Source organism: Pezoporus flaviventris, unplaced genomic scaffold, assembly GCF_033815535.1.
Source record: "Pezoporus flaviventris isolate CSIRO_AGI_PZ_B2104156 unplaced genomic scaffold, CSIRO_AGI_Pfla_v1 ptg000165l, whole genome shotgun sequence".
NCBI lineage: Eukaryota > Metazoa > Chordata > Aves > Psittaciformes > Psittacidae > Pezoporus > Pezoporus flaviventris.
In genome coordinates, this window is record NW_026892713.1 from 76,485 (window position 1) to 96,308 (window position 19,824).

The 19,824-nt window shown below is 53.3% G+C and overlaps 3 protein-coding genes across 4 annotated transcripts; all 3 read left to right on the forward strand.

Moving 5' to 3' along the window:
• Positions 1–1,976: 1,976 nt before the first annotated feature.
• PBX4 (PBX homeobox 4) lies at positions 1,977–12,920 on the forward strand. Its single transcript, XM_061480026.1, has 9 exons — positions 1,977–2,179; positions 4,468–4,541; positions 8,649–8,890; positions 9,249–9,439; positions 10,010–10,145; positions 10,399–10,555; positions 10,745–10,851; positions 11,403–11,489; positions 12,663–12,920. Exons 1-9 carry the CDS (start codon positions 1,977–1,979, stop codon positions 12,753–12,755), a joined length of 1,290 nt encoding a protein of 429 aa, XP_061336010.1. The 3' UTR covers positions 12,756–12,920.
• Positions 12,921–13,597: 677 nt separating this feature from the next.
• DSN1 (DSN1 component of MIS12 kinetochore complex) lies at positions 13,598–17,198 on the forward strand. Its single transcript, XM_061480037.1, has 11 exons — positions 13,598–13,718; positions 13,802–13,847; positions 14,089–14,319; positions 15,071–15,144; positions 15,283–15,355; positions 15,875–15,962; positions 16,277–16,336; positions 16,483–16,554; positions 16,660–16,798; positions 16,904–16,991; positions 17,074–17,198. Exons 1-11 carry the CDS (start codon positions 13,632–13,634, stop codon positions 17,160–17,162), a joined length of 1,047 nt encoding a protein of 348 aa, XP_061336021.1. The 5' UTR covers positions 13,598–13,631; the 3' UTR covers positions 17,163–17,198.
• Positions 17,199–17,236: 38 nt separating this feature from the next.
• MVB12A (multivesicular body subunit 12A) lies at positions 17,237–19,659 on the forward strand. Of its 2 annotated transcripts, XM_061480033.1 has the most exons (9): positions 17,237–17,438; positions 17,520–17,615; positions 17,700–17,796; positions 17,890–18,016; positions 18,093–18,209; positions 18,344–18,429; positions 19,181–19,245; positions 19,324–19,374; positions 19,500–19,659. In XM_061480033.1, exons 1-9 carry the CDS (start codon positions 17,361–17,363, stop codon positions 19,560–19,562), a joined length of 780 nt encoding a protein of 259 aa, XP_061336017.1. In that variant the 5' UTR covers positions 17,237–17,360; the 3' UTR covers positions 19,563–19,659. The 2 variants fall into 2 exon arrangements, with proteins under 2 accessions (XP_061336017.1, XP_061336018.1); XM_061480034.1 differs by lacking the exon at positions 19,324–19,374 and having other exon boundaries at positions 17,240–17,438.
• Positions 19,660–19,824: the final 165 nt, after the last annotated feature.

Genomic DNA, 19,824 nt, shown 5'->3' on the forward strand with positions numbered 1-19,824 from the left:
GGGTGATGTTGAGGTCCTTTCCAACCCAAACCATTCCATGATCCTAAACTACTTTGTGTGTGTGTGTGTGTGTGTGTGTAGCGGTTGTGCTTGGCTATTTGGGAGCACCTGAGACTGTTCTGGTTTGGTTGCGGCTTGGGAGGAAGGAAGGGACCCCCAGGCACTGTTTGCAAGGGCTCCAATGCGGGCCAAGGGAGAACACCCAGCTGGATCAAAGATAGGCTCTGTGGTTCCAGGAATGGGAGGTCGTGTCTTCCCGGCTGCTTGGAATTCCTGAAGGGAGCTGCTGCCAAAGGCAATACGGATTTTGGGGTGGGTTTGGAGGAGGGGAAAGGCAGCACAAGGAGGGGGTGTGTGTGCGTGTGTGAGATGAACAAGGGGGAGCTGGTGCTGGGCTCTTGGCTTTTAAACCTCACTTTGGCGTCTCTGACCCACGGAGAGGTGGGAAATGAACACGGAGGCTGCGGGCAGCAGCTTTGCCCACAGCCCAAGGGAAAGCCATTGGTGTTCGCAGCGCACCAAGGCGCGGATGGAAGAGCGAGGTGAGTGCATGCGAGCAGCCTGCAGGGCAGGGGGAGCTATTTGAGCCCACGAACGCCTTGGGCAGCGGCATTTCGAGCCCGGTCTGCGGCTGGGAGCGAGCCGGGTTTGCTCTCCAGAGGGAGCCCGTCGTTTGCGTGCCGCTGCCTCCCCTCGCCGGGAGCCCCGAGCCCCTCACATCGCCGGCTCCCGCTGTGGAAGTGCCCAGAGCATCCCTGGGGGGCATCTCCCTGCTCTGTGGCCTTCAGCTCAATGCAGGACCCGTCAGCTGGCAGCCGAGGCCCTGGCTTTGGTTTGGAACCGAACCTTTCCCTCTCCCCCCCCCCCCCCTTTCTTTGTGCTGACGGGAGAGAATTCGCTTGCTAATTACAGCCGGCTCCGTTTGCAATGGGAATGCAGAGGGTGATTTATCAGCGAGCTGCGGACAGCTCTCCCCCGTTCCCTTGCCTGCATCAGCAAGAACTTTTTGCAAGCCCATTTAATTCCTTGTCATCTTTGAATCCAGCTCCTTTCCCCCCTTTAGTCAGGGTGCGAAGGAGAGGCGCTGGTTTATTAATCACTGTAGCAAAAGGCTGTGGAATACAGTGCTTCCTCGGGGGTGCTTGTTCCCTATGGCACCAGTCAGCATTCCCAGAGCCACAGGCTCAGAAGCAGCCAGGCATGGGAAAATCAGGTTCCCTCATCATGCACACCTGATAAATATGGATGTAGGGAGCCAGGTTTTGCTGCCTTTGGGGTCTTTAAAGGTGTTATTCCAGAACTCCCAGTGTTTTATGCAGGAACCTGCTTAAAACAAAGCCTCGAAAGCCCAGGTCTGTGCAACACTGAGGACACAAAGGGGTCTTCCTGAGTTGAAGGGGAACTTCTAGCTCATATACCAGGCATGTGCTTAAATTGAGGGGAGATGGAGATGAGCTCTTGGGCAGCAGCTCTTCCCTGGGGACACTGGGATGGGTTGAATGGAGATGGTTTGGATGCCCCCCCCGGGCAGGGGCTTTGGATGAGGGATGCAGGGACAGCCCAAGGGGAATGGCTTTAACCCGCCGGAGGGGAGATGGAGATGAGCTCTTGGGCAGCAGCTCTTCCCTGGGGACACTGGGATGGGTTGAATGGAGATGGTTTGGATGCCCCATCCCTGTTCAAGCCCAGGTTGCTCGAGTGGAAGGTGCCCATGTCAATGGCAGGGGGTCGGAGCTGGCTGAGCCTTAGGGTCCCTTCCACCCACCCCATCCCCGCCCGCCTCCACGGCGGTCACTCACGAGGGGGAAGGCGGGGTCGCGATCGCAGCCGGGCGGGCGGCGCTAGGACCCAAGCGCGGGGGCTGCCGGAGGCGGGGCACGTCGCGGCGGCGGCGGTGGGCGCTGGGCCCCGTTGTGCGGCAGCCACCGGGCCCGCACCGGCCCCGCCGCCGCCCCCCCCCCCCCCCCCCCTCCGCTATGGAGGAGCCATCGCGGCTGCTGGCGGCGGCGCACGGCACCGGGGGACCCCTGCCCGGCGGCATCCCCCAGGCCCCGCCGCCGCCCGCCGCCACCGAGCCGGTTGTCGCTGCGGGGCCGCCGGCCGCGCATCACGACACGGGCGATGTCCTGCAGCAGATCATGGCCATCACCGACCAGAGCCTGGATGAGGCCCAGGCCAGGTACCGGCGGGGGAACGGGGCGGGGGGGGGGGGGGAAGCCGGTCGGTACCGGCCGCCTGCCCGCCCGCAGAGCCCGGAGCCGTGACTCAGCTCAGCTCTGCCGCGGTGGTTCCCGGTCCCGTTGCCGCGGCTCCGGTTAAGGGGAAAACGGGCGGGGGGTTGATGGGGAATCGCCCGTTGGCAGCGGAAAGTCCCACGCTCGCTGCCCGGTGTCTCCGTGCCTTCGCCTCCCGCAACGCTTCGGTACCGGCCGTTCGCCGTTGTTAACGCGCCGGTTCTCCGGCCTCGCTGTGCTGGCGGGGTGCGGGTACGGACATCGCAGCCCTTGGACCCGGTGCAAACGGGGTTGGCCGGCCTGGGGCTGCGCGGAACGGCAGAACGGAAGCGGCGGCTGCTGGCGACGGCCGAAGTTTGCTCGGGAGGGGGAGCCCCGCGCACCCGCTTTGGGTTCGTTTCTGTAACCTCACCCTAAAGCTTGGCCGGTTTGGGTCCGTTTCTGTAACCTCACCCTAAAGCTTGGCCGGTTTGGGTCCGTTTCTGTAACCTCAACCTAAACCTTGGCCGGTTTGGGTCCGTTTCTGTAACCTCAACCTAAACCTTGGCCGGTTTGGGTCCGTTTCTGTAACCTCACCCTAAACCTTGGCCGGTTTGGGTCCGTTTCTGTAACCTCAACTTAAACCTTGGCCGGTTTGGGTCCATTTCTGTAACCTCACCCTAAAGCTTGGCCGGTTTGGGTCCGTTTCTTTAATCTCACCGTAAAGTTTGGCCGGGTTTGGGTCCGTTTCTTTAATCTCAACCCAAAGCTTGGCCGGTTTGGGTCTGTTTCTTTAACCTCACCCTCAAGTTTGGGTCTGTTTCTTTAATCTCAATTTAAAGCTTGTCCGTTTTGGATCTGTTTCTTTAATCTCAATTTAAAGCTTGTCCGTTTTGGATCTGTTTCCTTAATCTCAATTTAAAGCTTGTCCGTTTTGGGTCCGTTTCTTTAATCTCAATTTAAAGCTTGTCCGTTTTGGGTCCGTTTCTTTAATCTCAACCGAACGTTTGGCCGTTTTGGGTCTGTTTATTAATCTCAACCTAAAGTTTGGCCGGGTTTGGGTACGTTTATTAACCTCATAGCTGAGGAATGAGCTTTGAAAACTGGCCTGACCGCTGTTTTAAGCCAAATTACTTCAATTCGGCCTTAGCAACCCTGCCAGGCTCCAGCTGAAGCTCCAAAGGTGCTTGAATTTTAAAGCACTTCCACATCGATATATGACTACACCGAAGAAAGAAGCTCTTGTCTTCTGCATGAGGCTGTTGGGGTTGCACAGAGTTAGCAGCCCTGGGAATGGTAGGATTAGGCTTGGTTTTATCTTTGCTGCCTCGTAGCTAAAGGCGGCTTTTTAAGCCCGGTGCCAGTGCAGAGGCTCGGGAGTCATTGCCCTTCTCCTGCTCTCTCCCGTTTTCCCCTCGTCAGGCGAGGACAATAGGCTCCAGCGCTGCCTTCCCGGCTGCCTTTGTTCTCCGGCTGTTTGTGTGGGGTTGATGTTATCAAACATCTCCCTCACTGACCGGTTTTACGCGTCTTGTGGCCGCGTCACCGAGGGAAGCCTTCAGCTCCTGCCAGCGGGCACGGGAGAAGGAAAGGGCCGGTTTGTGTTTAGCTCAGCCCCAGCTTGCAGCCATTGAAATGCTATTTCGGACCCGCCAAGGGCTCACAAGAAGCAAAGGAGACTTTTGGGGGTGGATGTTGCAGCCAGACTGCTGCTTTCTGCTCGCTTCCAGCACAAGTTGGGCACCTAAGGGTGAGCTGCCCTGGAAAACAGGAGGTGAAATACCCCTCCATGCAAAACCTGCTTTGCACGGGGCTCACCGCCACGCTCCAGCTCAGCCCAAGGCTGTTTTGATTAGACATGAGCGTGGCTTCTGTGTTAATGGTGTCATTAACGCTGCCTCTTCCTGGGGAGCAGGGGGAAAGCGAGGCAGCAAATGCTGGAAGAGCTTCAAAAAGGCAGAACTAGCACGTGCAGGGCTCGGATCCGCTCCGTGCAGTCTGCTTTCCATGGGGCAGGTGGCTGCGAGTCCGTGGTCCTCCTGTTTGGGCTCCCTGTGCTCTAAACCCACCGGGCTTTTCCTTCCTGTTGGGTGGCTGCCACCCATGAGATGCTCTCAAAGCATCCCAAGCTCCACAAGGACCTTTGTCTCCCCGTGGAGCAGATCTGGGTGCCAACCTGCTGGGACTGTGGCACACTCCGGCTCTGCCTTTCCTGTGGGCCTTCAACTCCTTTTTTCTTCTTCTTCCATTTCAGAAAGCATGCCTTGAACTGCCACAGAATGAAGCCTGCTCTGTTCAGCGTCCTGTGTGAGATCAAGGAGAAAACAGGTGTGTTGGTGTTGGCTTGCCAAAACCCTCATGTTTCCTTGTTAGCTTTGCTCCCGTTTAACATGGCCCGTGTTTTCCCTGATAGATTCTACAGCTCCAGGCTGCATTTGTCTCTGTGAGCTGGCAAATGGTGGTGGTTTTCCCCTTTAAGGAACCGGTACCCGAATCGTGGTGGTAGTAAGAGTACCACGTTGGCAAATAACTGGTACAGGGGAAAAGGGACACTTGGCTGTGCTTTCTAATGGCTTTGAGGCAGACGTGAGGAGAGTTTGGTTGCAGGTAGTGCCTTCTTGCCACAGTGGTGTGCTGCTCAAGAGAAACGGGGTGGGATGAAGTGTGTTGGCCGGGCGTGCTTTAACGTGTGTCCGTGCTGTAAGGATCACTGTCCTTAAAAAGGCTCTTTCATCCAGTTTTTCCTTCCTCCCCCTGTGTTTTCTGGCTTGAAGCTGGGATTTCTCCGGGGTAACCAGGGCCAGCCTGATGCTGCTTTCGCTTGGGTCTCAGAGGTTTTTTGAATGTCTGATGCTCTGTCTCTTCCTTATTTAAATTGCGGGGAGCAGATGTTATGGCTTGGAGCAAACAAAAGCCTGGGTCTACTGTAGCACAAGGGGGTTTGTGACCCAGGCACACAAGCTTCTTTTCTAGCTGAGAAATCAGTTTCCAACGTGTTCCTCCTCCTCCTCCCCCCCATCTTTCTGGTGCTCTTTGTTGGAGCACGAGTGTGGCTCACAATAGCTCAGGATCAGCTGTACAAAGGGTGCTGAGAAATGCTCCTCGGTCCTGGGTTAGTAATTAGAAAGAAATGAGAAACGACTCTTTGTCATTGAAATGGATTTGGCCCCAGCTCCCTTCCCCACCCCTCCTCACCCCAGATAATTCCCGGGTTGGATGATTGGAAACCAGTTCTGGGAAAAGCAGGTATTTTATTTCCAAGTCTTGCAGAGCTGCCTGGGGCATAGGCAGTTCTTTGAAGAGGCATCAAATCTAATCAGTTTGGGAGCTCACAGAAGCATTCGGAGCAGTTTTCATCTCCCCAGCAGGGTTTTTTTTTGCTGGTTGGGTTGTGCCTCAGGTGTGTGAGTTCAGTGGCAGACTCCTATCTCGAAAGCATCTGTAGCGTTAAGATACCCGCTTTTATAGGGCTGAATATGATGCTTCAGGGTTCTGCTTGTGGGCTGATGGAGGACACGAGGCCATGGTGGGCTTCAGGCCCCTTGAGGCATGGCAAATGTATCTCTACCCACTTCTGTGCGACGGGGCTCGGGTTCTGCCTCTCTGAGGTAGGGAATGTGGTTGGGGCAGCATCGGAACGTGGTGATTCTAGCTGCAACCCTCCATCCTCCCTCTAACTCAGCTGGGTTAATGCACCAGGTACCTCTGCACTCAGATGTGCCTTGGCAAGGGAAGGGGGAACATGCTGACTCTTTGCTGCCGAGTCTGTCGACATCCTTCTGGGGCAGAGTCTTGTTCTGCAGCGCTGTTGTCTTCTGCTCCCATTCGTTTTCCTCTCTCCCCACTGTGAGGAATGAGCCCCCAAGTTGGGGGTAGCGTGGAGAGGGAGCCGAGAAGGGGTTCAGGATTGCTTTGGGTAAAATAGAAGCTTCCTCAGCTGACAGCTTGAGTTGTGGGTTGGGATTTCATGGGAGTTACTGGGGTTTGCAAGTGGAAGAGAGGGGATGGGATCGTCTGGGACAAAGCTGAGCTGCAGATGAGGAGAGGTGCAGGTCCAGCACTCACCTCATGCTTCCTGGGACTCCCCACGTGTGTTTTACACAGGCTGGTTGCTTCTGGCCTGAACTGAGGAGGTTTCAGTGCCAACGCGAGGTATCCTGCCCCAAACAGACACATCTGGTACATTCTTCTGCATCAGTTGCTCTATAAAGAAAAGCAAGTCCAAGCATGTCTCACTTATTTTGGTACCAGGGATCTTGTTCAGCTCATTAGACAACTGCGAATCGTTAATTAATGAGATGCAAATATATTGTAATGATTGCATTTGCATACTGACTGAGGCTCAGCACCTCAGGTTGGGCTGTATTTTAATGAAGGATTAATTAGGAATGATGGGGATTTCATTTGGTATAATTGTTTTACAGATTTGATGACTCTCTGGTAGGTGACATGCCCGAGGATGCACAAGGTTGTATTAGTGGACAGGAGGCGTTCCTTGGGCTTCCTGAGCCAGTGTAGGGTTTGTTCTGAGCATCCATAAAAGTGATGGATTCTGAAGGATTTTACCTCTATGCAAGGAATTCTTAAGTCATGCTTTGGTTTAAAGCATGGCCCATCACTGGTTGAGCCATAACTCCAGCTCTTGGAGTATGACGGAACACTGCCAGGGATGGGGCAACCTGTGCCAGGGCCCCACCACCCTCGCAGGGAAGAACTTCTGCCTCAGATCTCATCTCCATCTCCCCTCTGTCGGGTTAGAGCCAGAATCAGAAGGACGGAAACCCCACGGTTGAGATAAGAACAGTTTAATAACTGAAGTACAATATACTACTACTACTACTACTAAGGGGGGAAAATATAAAACTAAAAGGGAAAGAAAACCAATGAACTCAAATGATGCCCAATACAATTGCTCAGCACTCGCCAACCGATACCCAGCAGCAATCAGTCCCTTCTGGGTGACTCCCCCCAGCTTTTACCCCAGCATGACATTCCATGGCATGGAATAGCCCTTTGGCTAGTTCACGTTAGGTGTCCTGGCTCTGCTCCCTCCTGGCTTCTTGTGCCCCTCCTCGCTGGCACAGCACGAGGGCCTGAGGAGTCCTTGATCAGGGTAAGTGCTACCAAGCAACAACTAAGGCATCAGTGTGTTATTCCCAGATTGAAGCCAAAAGCCAGCACGGCACCAGCTACTGGGAAGGAAAGCTAAGTGCTACCAACCCGTTGGGAATGGTTTACTCCGAGTTTCTTCTGCCAGCCCCCCAGAGTCTTCCCGTGAGGTGAAGGTGTGTTCCACGCGCTCTGCAGCAGTCAGCTTGAGCCGAGCTGATGTGTAATTGATGATAACTAATGTCTGATTACCATGATGAGACAAGTGACATAAAATTAAGCTGCAGCTGGGAGCTTGACTTCAACGGGAGCTGTCTGATGTGCATCGTAATGCGCAGAGAAAGACGTTTGCCAGCAGCATGTTCAAGTAGAAAGGTGACACCAAACCCACTTAATTGGAGTGTCCATCCCAGAAGGAGTCTTCCCAGGCCACTGGGGACCTCTGGGCAAGGAGAACTGGGGGGTTTCTAAACCCAAATCTAACAATAAATAAGACTCCACCTTTTGTGTGTGTTTCATAGAATAGTTGGGGTTGGAAAGGGCATTAAGACCCTCCAGTTTAAGACTTTCCAACCTGGCCTTGAACGCTGCCAGGGATGGAGCATTTACCACTTCTCCGGGCACCCTGTGCCAGCGCCTCAGCACCCTCACAGTAAAGAACGTCTTCCTTATGTCCAGCCTCTGCTTCCCTTGTTTAAGTTTGAGCCCATTCCCTCTTGTCCTGTCTCTACAGTCCTTGGTTTCCTTTCCTGTAATGTTCACACAAGAAAGCGGGTATACAGTAGGTGCTCTGCTGGGTTGGGTTTGTTTCAAAGGAATTCATTCCATCATGAGCTGGAAAAGCCTTCAAGTAGCCAACACTTGTTGCTGCCTTAGCCCGTGCTCAGCAGTTACTCAGGTCCTACATCAGGACTGTTCTGCTTTGCCTGTTGCTGGGTTAAGACGGCTGGCGATGCTCTGGAGGAGATCTGCCTTGTCCTGATGAGTGACTTCAGGTCGGCAGCCACTCCAAAGCTCTCTCTCCATCAGAATTATGCTGGAGTTTCTGGTTGTTGAACCTCAGCGTAAGGAAACTGTCCCTGTTTCAGACGGTGATAGATTTTGAATTCAGCTCTGATAAGGCTTCAGTCTATGGCCAGGTGCTGCACAGCCCGGTGGTATCCTTGGTGTAGAAAGGCTGAGCTCCAGCTCGCCCCTTGCCTATAGATTCCCTCCTGTTTTCTGTACAGACCTTACTGAAACCTCTGCGTTGCTTTGCCAGAATTGAAGTGGATGCTCTTCCCTGTTCCAAAATAACCTTTTCATTCCTTCTTTATGTCTGTCTAGTGTTAAGTATTCGCGGTATTCAGGAAGAAGATCCCCCAGATGCTCAACTAATGAGACTAGATAACATGTTGCTGGCGGAGGGTGTCTCCGGGCCCGAGAAAAGAGGAAGAGGAGGACCGATGGCTGTAGCAGCAACATCAGGTGGCTGTCCAAATGACAATAGCATTGAGCACTCTGACTACAGGGCCAAGCTGTCACAGATCCGACAGATATACCACTCTGAGCTAGAGAAATATGAACAGGTGATCTTTCTGCATGGAAGAGTTTTTATCATCTCAATTACAAATAACTGTTTTTTCCTTGGGTGTTTGGTTGTGAGGACACAACAGGGAGCAGAAGGAATTCAGGGGACCGCGAGGGTAGCAAAGCCAGTTGAGAAGGGATCTCAGTGTTGCAGAAGCGAGGTGCAGATCGAGGGCCTGGACATCAAACTGAAGATAACAAATGTCTCATTTCTCTGTGTTGCTGTTTTCGTGAGAGTAACTAGAGCAAAGCTGAAACCTGGAAGCTCCTCTGCAGCTGCTTGGGTTTAATTTCGTGTCGGGGAAACGGACCGGAGCGTGTTTCCCTGTTTGTGGATACAAATGTGTGTGTTTCCAGGCCTGCAGTGAGTTCACCACCCACGTCATGAACCTGCTCAGGGAGCAGAGTCGAACGAGGCCCATCTCGCCCAAGGAAATCGAGCGCATGGTGAACATCATCCACGGGAAGTTCAGCACCATCCAGATGCAGCTGAAGCAGAGCACGTGCGAGGCCGTGATGATCCTGCGCTCGCGCTTCCTTGACGCCAGGTACGGCCACGGCAGAGGCTTAAACCTGAACTGCTTTTCTTGCTTCACCGCAGAAGAATCATAGAATGGGTTGGGTTGGAAAGGACCTTAAGATCATCCAGCTCCATCCACCTGCCGTGAACACTGCCAGGGATGGGGCAGAACTGCACACAGTGCTGCAAGGGGGGTCTCACCAGAGCAGAGGAGAGGGGCAGGATCACTGCCCTTGACCTGCTGCTTATGTTCCTTTTGGTGCAGCCCAGGACAGGGGTGGTTTCTGGGCTCAAGCACACACTGAACCTGGCTCATGTTCAGTTTCTCATCACCCAACACCCCCAAGTCCTCCTTTCCAGGCTGCTCTGAATCACTTCTCTGCCCAGCCTGTAGCTGTGCCTAGAAAGGACTGAAATAGGAAGGATTCATCCTCTGTTTTGCTTGCTAGGGTACACTTTGACATCAACATCTCTTTAATCCCACTCAACTCTAACCTTTTTTCCTCAAAACACGTGGATTTTAGAGGGGAAAAGAAGCTGACAGTGTCCTGTAGCCAATATATAACATCATTTAAATAGGAATAATCCTGTTTCCTAGGCGTAAACGGCGGAACTTCAGCAAACAGGCAACAGAGGTGCTGAATGAGTATTTTTATTCACATCTGAGTAATCCTTACCCCAGTGAAGAGGCCAAAGAAGAGCTAGCAAAGAAAGGCGGCATCACGGTTTCACAGGTACAAAGTGGTTTGGCTGGAATTAAGTGACCCTTTTTCTTCCCCTCAAACAATGGTTTGGGTTTTCCCCCTCCCATAGTTGGCAGCAGGCTTCGGTTACCAGTACTTAAACATGATTTTGCTGATTCCAAAGGGTTTAGTAGTTATTTTCTGTGCAAAGCCTAGTTTAAAACATCTCCTTTACTAGCAGCTTGTGAATCTAGTGGCAGATGGAGTAGTTTGAGCTCATACTAACAGTGATGTACGCCTCCAGGTTTCCAACTGGTTTGGTAACAAAAGAATTCGCTACAAGAAAAACATGGGGAAGTTCCAAGAAGAAGCAAATATTTACGCTGCAAAAACAGCAGTGGATGCAACTAATGTCGTGGCTCAAGGCAACCAGGCAAATTCTCCATCTACACCAAATTCAGGTGAGGCAGAGCACCAGGGAAGGGTTTGGCCTCCTGGGAGTCTCCCGTTATTCCTTGTAATAATCAGTACCGGTGTTTGAACCAGTTGTAGGGTGTCTTTTCCTTTCAACTTCTGTAATACTCATTGAAGAACCATTTGGGGTGGGTTTTATTTCTCAGTAAAACGTGGGTTTGGGTTTGTTTTTTCAGCTTCCTCTGGCTCTTTTAAGATGACAAATTCCAGCGATTCGTTTATCAACTTGCAGTCCTTGACTTCCTACCAGAGCTCTCCAGTGGGAGCCAATGTGCAGTCACAGGTCAGTAAGGAAAAAGAAAAGCCCCGAACTATCCTGGTGTTAAAATCCCATTTCCCTGTCCTTTAGATGGTATGATCAGGATGCTCGGGAGGTTGTGCAGTCTCCGTCCTTGGAGCTACTCAGAACCAGCCTGCTCTATTTGACCTTGCTTTGGTTGGATTAGGCAGTGTTGGGGTTCTTTGATCTCTTTACATGAATGAATGGGTATTTGCTCATCTTAGAGTCAGTCTTGTTCCGTGTAACTAGAACCCGGCTTAGGATTTGTGCTTAACAGCATTGTTAAACTTATCCTAAATGTCTGAATCCAGCTGAACTGCATAAAATTGGCTCCTCTGCCATAAAATCTTTAAGTGATAGGTGTGATTCTCCGTTCTAACTCCACGTGCTGATGAACTAGCTGTGTATAGCTCAATTAATAGCTGTAACTGCAAAGGAAAGATGGCTTCCTGCAAGGAAACCTGCCCCTGGGTTAAAGAGTTTTTGCGTACCAGGTACAACTGCATTACTTTCACTTGATCTTGTTTAATCCTCATTGCTCTCCTTGTTTCTAGATGGATTCCCTACATCATGTCATACACCAGGCAGGAAGATACGACACAATCGTGGGGAACCCTTTGTATACGACGCAGCGCATAGATGTAAGATGGACCAAGGTTTTACTGACTTAGAAACACAAATTCTGCCCAAGATCTGGTTAATGATCTGAATTTTTATCCCCTTCCCCCTGGGTGACTGATGTGGGATACGGAAAAGATTGATAAAACGCCAGCCGTTCACAGAATCATACAGAATGTGATTTTATGATTCATAGAACCATACAGAATCTGATCCTGTAACTCATAGAACCATATAGAATCTGATCTGTAGTTCACAGAACCATATAGAATCTGATTCTGTAGTTCATAGAATCATATAGAATCTGATTCTGTAACTCATAGAACCATATAGAATCTGATCCTGTAATTCACAGAACCATATAGAATCTGATCCTGTAATTCACAGAACCATATAGAATCTGATCCTGTAACTCAGAACCATGTAGAATCTGATTCTGTAACTCAGAACCATATAGAATCTGATCCTGTAACTCAGAACCATATAGAAGCTGATCCTGTAACTCATAGAATCATATAGAATCTGATTCTGTAGTTCATAGAACCATATAGAATCTGATTCTGTAACTCAGAACCATATAGAATCTGATCCTGTAACTCAGAACCATATAGAAGCTGATCCTGTAACTCATAGAATCATATAGAATCTGATTCTGTAGTTCATAGAACCATATAGAATCTGATTCTGTAACTCAGAACCATATAGAATCTGATTCTGTAATTTCACAGAACCATATACAATCCAATTCTGTCATTTCATAGAACCATATAGAATCTGATCCTGGAATTCACAGAACCATATGGAATCTGGTTCTGTAATTTCAGAGTCACACAGAATGCAATTCTGTAATTCACAGAACCATACAGAGTCCGATTCTGGAATTCACAGAATCATACAGGATCCGATCCTGTCATTTCATGGAATCCCTCCTGGAGACCTGATTTCAAATACTGCCCCAGACCGCATGGAAATCTGTGCAGTTCAGTTCATTCCTGCCACGAGGAAGAGCCCTGGGAATAAAGTACCACCATCAAATCTGGGAGGGGAAGAGGTTTGGCAGGGCCTTCCCTGCCCTATTGCAGAGCCAAGACCTGGGTACTGCCCTTCTGGGAAGCTGTTAAGCTATGGAGCCATACTTGGTGGCCGGCAGACCTTAAGGATGCAATGGACACCGATGTCTTTCCTTCTCCTTGCAGGCTAATGGCAGCTGGCAGGATGCTCCCACCCCTTCATCCATCACCTCCCCAGCCGGAGACCCTGGAAGCGTGAACTCGGATGCGTCCAATTAAGTCCTTAGGACCTGTTAATGAGAGGGAAGGGGTCATTAGTGTCATTTGTCAGTGTTGCTCTATTGCCAACCCCGGTGTTTCACACAACTCAGCCGATTACCTCAGACCCCCCCCCCCCCCTTGGAACCAAGAGCTTGGGATTCCAATGGTACCTCTCTACCTCTCACCCTCCGTTTGTGCCCCTTTGGGATGTGAAATGGTTCCAAGAGAACTCTCGCTTCGTTTTCCAAACCAAATTCACTTTGTTGCTTTTAAAAATACGGATTTTAGGGCCAGCACCTAAAACCGGCGCTTCTAAGGTTTTCCAGCTTCAGAAAAGAAACGGACTTCTTCTGATTTCTGTTGTTTTTTACCATGACTTTTCTGTTTTAGTCGATAGCTATTAACAGTTACCCCAACCTCCCCCCCCCCCCCCCCGTATTGTAATTGTATGCGTTCTCTGTATTGTCATTTTGTAGAGGAAAATAAGCTTTTCTTATCCAGACTTCACTGGGGAGCCAGTTAATGGGAACTGCTTGACCAAAACTCGCCCTTGGCCTTTGCTCTGGCTCACACCTTCCCCTCCTCCTCCATCCCATCCATCCCCCGAGCCCACCGCGCCCCGGAAGCGGTTTCTGTGCGTCCCCGCAGCTGTTAACAAAGAGCCCGCCCCTTTCCCTTGGGATTTTATCAAAGATAATAAACTTCCAAAGCCTTTTTTTCCCCCTTTTTTACCCCTTTTGTGGCCTGCCAGCCTTTTCCCTCAGGCGATGGGGGGGGTGGGGGGGTGGTGGTGTCTGCGCATGCGCCGTGCATCTTCCCGCCTTTTCCCTCAGGCGCTGATGGGGAGGGGGGCGCTCTGCGCATGCGCCGCACGTCTTCCCGCCTCCTCCCAAGATGGCGGAGGGCGGCTCTGAGGGGAAGGAGGACCCCGGGTCCGGCCCGGCCCCGCCGCTGCCGTCCGCTGGGTCCGAGGAGGAGGAGGTGAGCGCTGGAAGGCGCCCGGCCCGGCCGTGGGAGCCGCGGGGAGGCCTCGCTTCCAGCCCCGTAACCGTTTCTTCCCGCAGCGGTTTCCCGGCGGAGCGGGCGCTGCGGCCGCGGGTGTTGTGTCAGGTAAGGGTGGGTGGTGGTGGGGGGAAGGCACCGGGAACGGGGGTGCTGAGCCCGGGTCCCGGTGGGGACGGGGCCAGGAGGAGGAGCTCCGTCCCCGGAGGTGCTGAAGGGGGTGCAGGGATCAGCGACCCGCTGCTCCCGGTTGGAAAACCATGTGCTAAAAGCAGGTTTGGTGCTTTTGGATCCGTAAGAAAGGCCATTTCCTCGCTTTCCATCCTGCTGTTCGCTGGCTTTATCTCAGCTCCCGACCCTGGAGAGAAGGAAGGGGATCCTGAGCGATGCCTAAAGCAGCCTGATGCCGCTGTTAGCAAGAGCGTTCGTTCCCCGGAGACAGCTGGAGCAGTGAGGAGGAGAAGCTCCCAGCGGAATCCCGGCGTCAGGAATAACCCCCTCAGTCCAAACCCATGGTGTCGTTCCAGCCTGAAGACCAAAGGCAGGAAATCCCTGCCCCCTGTTCACCAGGATGTCACAGGTATGTCCCAGCCCTCCCTCCAGCAACCCATACAGGGAGGTTTGCAACCAGATGATCTTAGGGTCCCTTCCAACCCTACCTGTTCTGTGCGAGTCGAATCAATTAAGTTGAAATCAGATCATAAAGATCATATAATCGGATGGTATCAGTTGAAATCAGATCATAAAGATCATATAATTGGATGATATAAGTTGAAATCAGATCATAAAGGTTCATCAGATCATATAATCAGATCATATCAGTTGAAATCAGATCACAAAGGTTCATCAGATCATATAATCGGCTGATATAAGTTAAAATCAGATCATAAAGGTTCATCAGATCATATCAGTTGAAATCAGATCATAAAGGTTCATCAGATCATGTAATCAGATCGCATCAGTTGAAATCAGTTGAATCAGATGAGTTGAATTCTGATTTCATGGCACGACCAGTAGGAATAACTACTCATAGCTAATACACTAATAGCATGGCTGCGTTATTCCTACCTCCTACCTGCTGATGTCCATGTTGGAAGTGGTTTTGGAGATACTGGAGGATAAAAGGAGATGCTGCCTTAAATGAGTGCTTGGCAGTCTCTGCCCTTTTCTTGCCGTGGTGTGACTTTTCCTCATGGGGAACTCTGTTTCTCCCTCCTTTTCCTCCTCCGTATCCTGCAAACTGCACTGCTGTACAACCGCTTTTAGTGTCTTTTGAGAACACTGGAGCCATTTAATGGTTCTGGAACAGTTTTGTTCTGCTTTTCCCCCAGAATTAAGCAAAGCAATCAGCCTGGATCTGCCAGAGGAAGACCGGCTTTCCGAGCTGCTCTTCTCCAGTTTCCAGGCAAGGCCTTTCCCCTGGCACCAAACGTTCTGATCTGGGAGGAGGGATTCTTTCCTCCTTCAGTAACAGATTCCCCCCCACGAGCTTTGTCCTGCACCTCAGGAAAGGCCACTAAAACCTTTTCCATCTTCTCCTTAGTTTGCAGCCCAGAAGCTTGAGCGAAGCTTGAAGCACAAGGATGGCTTCAACCCAGAGGCTTTCAGATCCAATGGTAAGGGGTGACAGGCACGTCAGGAAGGGGAATCCTAAACTTCAAAATAGCAGCCCTTCCCTGGTATCCTCTTGGAATGACACCAGGCATCTTCTGGAGGGGAGGAGCAGCTTGCTCCAAAGCCCTATCCAGCCTGGCCTTGAACACTGCCAGGGGTGGTTCATCCAAACCTTCTCCATTCAACCCATCCCAGTGTCCCACCACCCTCATAGGGAAGAGCTTTTGCCTAAGAGCTCATCATCCATCTCCCCTCTGGCAGGTTAAAGCCATTCCCCTTGTCCTGTCCCTACAAGCCCTTAATTAAGATGCTGTGTGTGACCTTAGTTTCTGGGAGGAAAGACAAACAGACACAGTAATCGGTGGCCACAGCGATGAGTTACTCCTCTAGAACCAGGATAATTAATCACTAGAACACGTTCCCACAGGGAATCACACCAGGAAGCAGTCCTGAATTCCCAGTTCTCCAAGCAGCACGTGTGAGCATCGTGTTAACCTGCCTTATTGTGTCTCCATCCCCAGCTCAGGCAGCTGGGGAAGACCTGAAGTGTTTGCTGCAGCAGCTGAAACAAGACGGAACGTTGCGGAGATGTGTCCAGGAACCAGAAGGGTAAGGACCTGCCGTGCTCATCCCTGTGGGATGGAAAGGTGGGAAGGGGCTCTTGAGGAGCAGGATCAGAGGCGGAGGGATGACCAGACATGAGGGAGGAATTCCATCTGCTCACCTGAATTTGCTGTGTGACCCCATTGCCTGCAGCTACTGGGGCTCCTGGGGCATCCTTGCCTGTGGCTACTGGGGTTCCTGGGGCTGATGCTGCTGGGCAACCAGCACTGAATACTAGGGGGTCATTACTGAGGATCCTAAATCCCTTGGGATTCCTGTGCACCACCCTAAATCCCACTGGCTTCTCTCTCCCATCTCAGGGTGTCACAGGACTTGGCTGTGGAGGAATCAGTGGTCGAAATGAAGGAGCACATGGCCAGGTAGGCCCAGGATGGGCACAGCCTGAGGCTCGCCACCCCTTCCTCGAGCCTATTTTGGGGCAGATTTTGTTCTATTTTGCCATTTTTGCCTCAAGGAACCTGTGCTGTGGCCCTGCTTCACCCCCTGCTCTCTCCTTGCTCTGCAGGTTAACTGCCGAGTCCCATGCCTGGGATGAGCTCCTGCTTCGCCACCAGGAGAGCGCCGAGGAAGCCGCCAGGTGGGAATCAGCACCCACCATCGTTCTTCTGCCTGGGGTTTAAACTGATAATGAACCCGTCGTGGTGCTGTGAGCCCTGATGGATAAATGACTCCTGTTCTGCAGGCGGCTGGAGGAGCACCGGGATAACAGCGTGCCGGTGGATTACCTCCACACCTCTCAGGCCGAGGTCCTCCGCAGCAAACCCAACTACCAGCAGATCCTGGCCGAGCAGAGGGAGGCGCTGACCTCCATGGAGCTGGTGGTGAGTTGGGCTCGGGGAAACGGAGGGTGTTAGGGGCAAAATCCCTCCCTATCCCAGCCGGGATGTGGTGATTTTGGGTTTTACCCTTCATCCTTGGCTCTGCAGTTCGATGGGCTGCAGCAAACGGGGCGGCTCTTGCAGACCTTCACCGAGGAGAGCGAGCAGTACCTGCAGCGCTTGTCCAAGCAGCTCGGTAAGGGGGATGTGGAAGCCTCCCGGTGGGGGGGGGGGGGGGCCGTTAACGGGCTTTAACGGGGGTTTTCCTCCCGTTGCAGCCGCACGGACCTTCGGGCACCTGGAGCAGTCCCCCGTGCGCAAGCTGATCGCGGGCCCGCCGCGGAGGCAGCGCCCGCCGGTGGACTGAGCGGTGCCGCCGTTAATAAAGGCTTCCGCGTTTGAAGGCGGGCTGCAGGGGAGGGTTCTCGCCTCTTATTGGTCATCGCGTGTGTCAATCTGAGCGCTTCAGCCAATCGCCGCTGCCTGTCGCAGCGCTCGTCCAATGGCTGCTCAGTAACGGGAGGGGGGGCGGAGCTCCGCCATTTCCGCGGCGGAAGCGGCTGCGATGGCGGCGGACGAGGCGCCGCTCACCGGCGTGGGCTGGGCGGCTGCACCCGAGGCGGCCCCCGCCGGTTGGACCGTGGTAGGCACCGGGAGGGAAGGAACGGGGGCGATGTCGGCCCCGCCGCCCGGTTCCTGACGCTGTCGCTCCGTGTGCCCGCAGATCGGCGTTACCGTGGAGGGCACGGCGGCCAACCTGGGCAAAGGCTTCGGGCTCAAGAGCGGCGGGTACCTGTGCGTGAGCGGCGGCAGAGCCCAGGTGCGGGGTGAGGGGGAACCGGGACCGGCGGGGGGGGGAGCTGTGGCCGGTGCGGTGCTGAGCTCCCGGCCCGCTCCCATGCAGGCACCTCCCGGGCCCGTGGTGACCGATGTGCTGGTGCTGAGCGAGCGGAGCCCGCAGCCCCTTGGCTACACCCGTGCCCCCGAGTTCCCGGAGCCCCGTAAGTGCTGCCCCAAAGTGGGAGGAGACCGGGCCGAGGAGGGAGTGGTGCCCCCCGGTCCTCCCGCCTGCTCTCCCACCCCACACCCCGCAGGACCCGGCGGCTCCCGGAAGAAGCGGTTGTACGTGAAGCTGGAGCCGGTGGCCGCCGTCGACACGGCCGTGGTTGACATCAAGCTGAGCTCCAAGAGCAAAACCCTCCCCTGTTACACCAGAGCAGGGTACGGGCCCTCCCCCAGCCCTTTCCCAGCCCTTTGTCCCAAGCCCCAGCTTGGCTCCGGGATGGTTTCGTTTCAGGGAAATGGGGAATTTTGCCATCTGGTGTAAGAAAGGGCCCGTTCTGAAGCCTGTCCCCAAGCCACGGAGCATCAGCACAGGCCTGAAGCAGCTCTCGCTCCAGTCCCCTGACTACGGGTACACACACTCCTTTATACACTCCCCACCCAAGTCTTCCCTGGCCACGTCCAGGAATAACTCCTGTGACTCCCAGTTCCTGCCCCCTGCATCCAGGGCTGGTGCTGGCTGCTCACCTCTTCCCATTGCTCCAGGGCACCCGCTGCTCCCTGCACCATCAAACGGGCTGCTTCTCAGCACGAGGCTCTCTATGACACCTCCAACATCTACGGGCTCTCAGGTAACAAAAGTGCTTCTTTCGTGGATGACACCAGCTTGGGTGGGAGTGTTGAGGCTCTCCAGGGGGATCTGGATCCGTGGGATGAGGTTCAACAAGGCAATGGACCCCATGCTGCACTTGGGCCACAAACACCCCAGGGAACACTCCAGGCTTGGAGAAGAGTGGTTGGAAACTGCTCATGGAAAAGGAGCTGGGGGTGCTGATTGATGGAGCTGAGCACAAGCAGGTTGTGCCCAGGCAGCCAGGAAGCCACCAGCATCCTGGCCTGGCTCAGCACCACTGTGGGTTGTGCCATGAGGAAACAGCCTCAAGCTGCACCAGGGGAGGTTTAGATGGAGATGAGGAACAATTCCTTCCCCTTAGGGTGCTCAGGGCAGAGCTGGAGTCACACCATTGTAACCTAAGGCCCTCAGAGCCATGGGTTAGCGGTGCCCTGGGCAGTGCTGGGGAATGGCTGGACTGGATGAGCTTAAAGGTCTTTCCCAGCCTGGTTGATCCCATGGTTCCCCTCAGGGCTGCCCCATCCAGCCTGTGTTTAGGCTTGGGACTGCCCTGACCTTGCCCCTTGTTGCTGACTCCAGCAGGTCCACATGGGCCTGCCTGTCCAGGCCCCTCTGGCTTCATCCCTCCAGGGACTCACTGCACCACACATTCTCCATATTACCAACAGCTGTTTTATGCCCCAAGGAGGTAATTGTGTCCCCTGAGCACCTTCTCCACCGTTCCTAAAGCCTCTCCCTTCTCTCCCCAGCCATGGACGGAGTCCCTTTCACACTACACCCCAAATTTGACACCAGGCTCAGCTCTGGCAGCAACGTGAGTCCTCCTTTAAGCTGCTGTTCTTAGCCCCCACTCCTCCCTCAAGTAGAAACATGGCTTTGGGGTGTTTTTTAGGCTCTCCTCACTGACCTGACTGTTAAATCACTTGCTGATATTGAGGCAGAGGTGAGTAGCTGCAACTGCTCACGTTTTGCTTGTGAAACATCACAAAATGCATGTGAAAACAGTGAATTTCTGCACTCCCAGCCCTTGCTCCTGACCAATTTGGGGTATTTTTGGTGTGTTTTCAGTACAATTATGCCTTTGTGGTCGAAAAGACGGCGGCTGCCAGGCTCCCCCCCAGCGTGTGTTAGCCCCAGAGGCCACCTCGGGGATGTAAAGTGCAGCCAAACCCCCCTGTGGGGCTCAGCTCCTCTTCCTCACTCTGATTAAAGCTCAGGCTAAGCTCAAGCGATGCAGTCGCTCTCTACTGCCAAAGAATAAACTCTTTTCTCTTCTCCCCTGCCAAGACCTGGTTGTGATGGTTCTGAACCTCAGGGCTGGTGTGGCTCGTGTAGTGCTTGTTCTTCTATGCGCTGTCACCCTCCACTCTGAGCATCACCTCCTCCAAGGGTG

Bases quoted from the DNA above. Each gene is read 5' to 3' on its own strand.
- MVB12A (XM_061480033.1), top strand. From the start codon at position 17,361: ATGGCGGCGGACGAGGCGCCGCTCACCGGCGTGGGCTGGGCGGCTGCA. The intron at 17,797-17,889 runs GTAAGTGCTGCC...CACACCCCGCAG, and splicing joins CCCCGAGTTCCCGGAGCCCC to GACCCGGCGGCTCCCGGAAG. The intron at 18,210-18,343 runs GTACACACACTC...CCATTGCTCCAG, and splicing joins CTCCAGTCCCCTGACTACGG to GGCACCCGCTGCTCCCTGCA.
- PBX4 (XM_061480026.1), top strand. From the start codon at position 1,977: ATGGAGGAGCCATCGCGGCTGCTGGCGGCGGCGCACGGCACCGGGGGA. The intron at 9,440-10,009 runs GTACGGCCACGG...CCTGTTTCCTAG, and splicing joins TCGCGCTTCCTTGACGCCAG to GCGTAAACGGCGGAACTTCA. The intron at 10,146-10,398 runs GTACAAAGTGGT...GTACGCCTCCAG, and splicing joins GCGGCATCACGGTTTCACAG to GTTTCCAACTGGTTTGGTAA.
- DSN1 (XM_061480037.1), top strand. From the start codon at position 13,632: ATGGCGGAGGGCGGCTCTGAGGGGAAGGAGGACCCCGGGTCCGGCCCG. The intron at 13,719-13,801 runs GTGAGCGCTGGA...TTCTTCCCGCAG, and splicing joins CTGGGTCCGAGGAGGAGGAG to CGGTTTCCCGGCGGAGCGGG. The intron at 15,963-16,276 runs GTAAGGACCTGC...CTCCCATCTCAG, and splicing joins TGTGTCCAGGAACCAGAAGG to GGTGTCACAGGACTTGGCTG.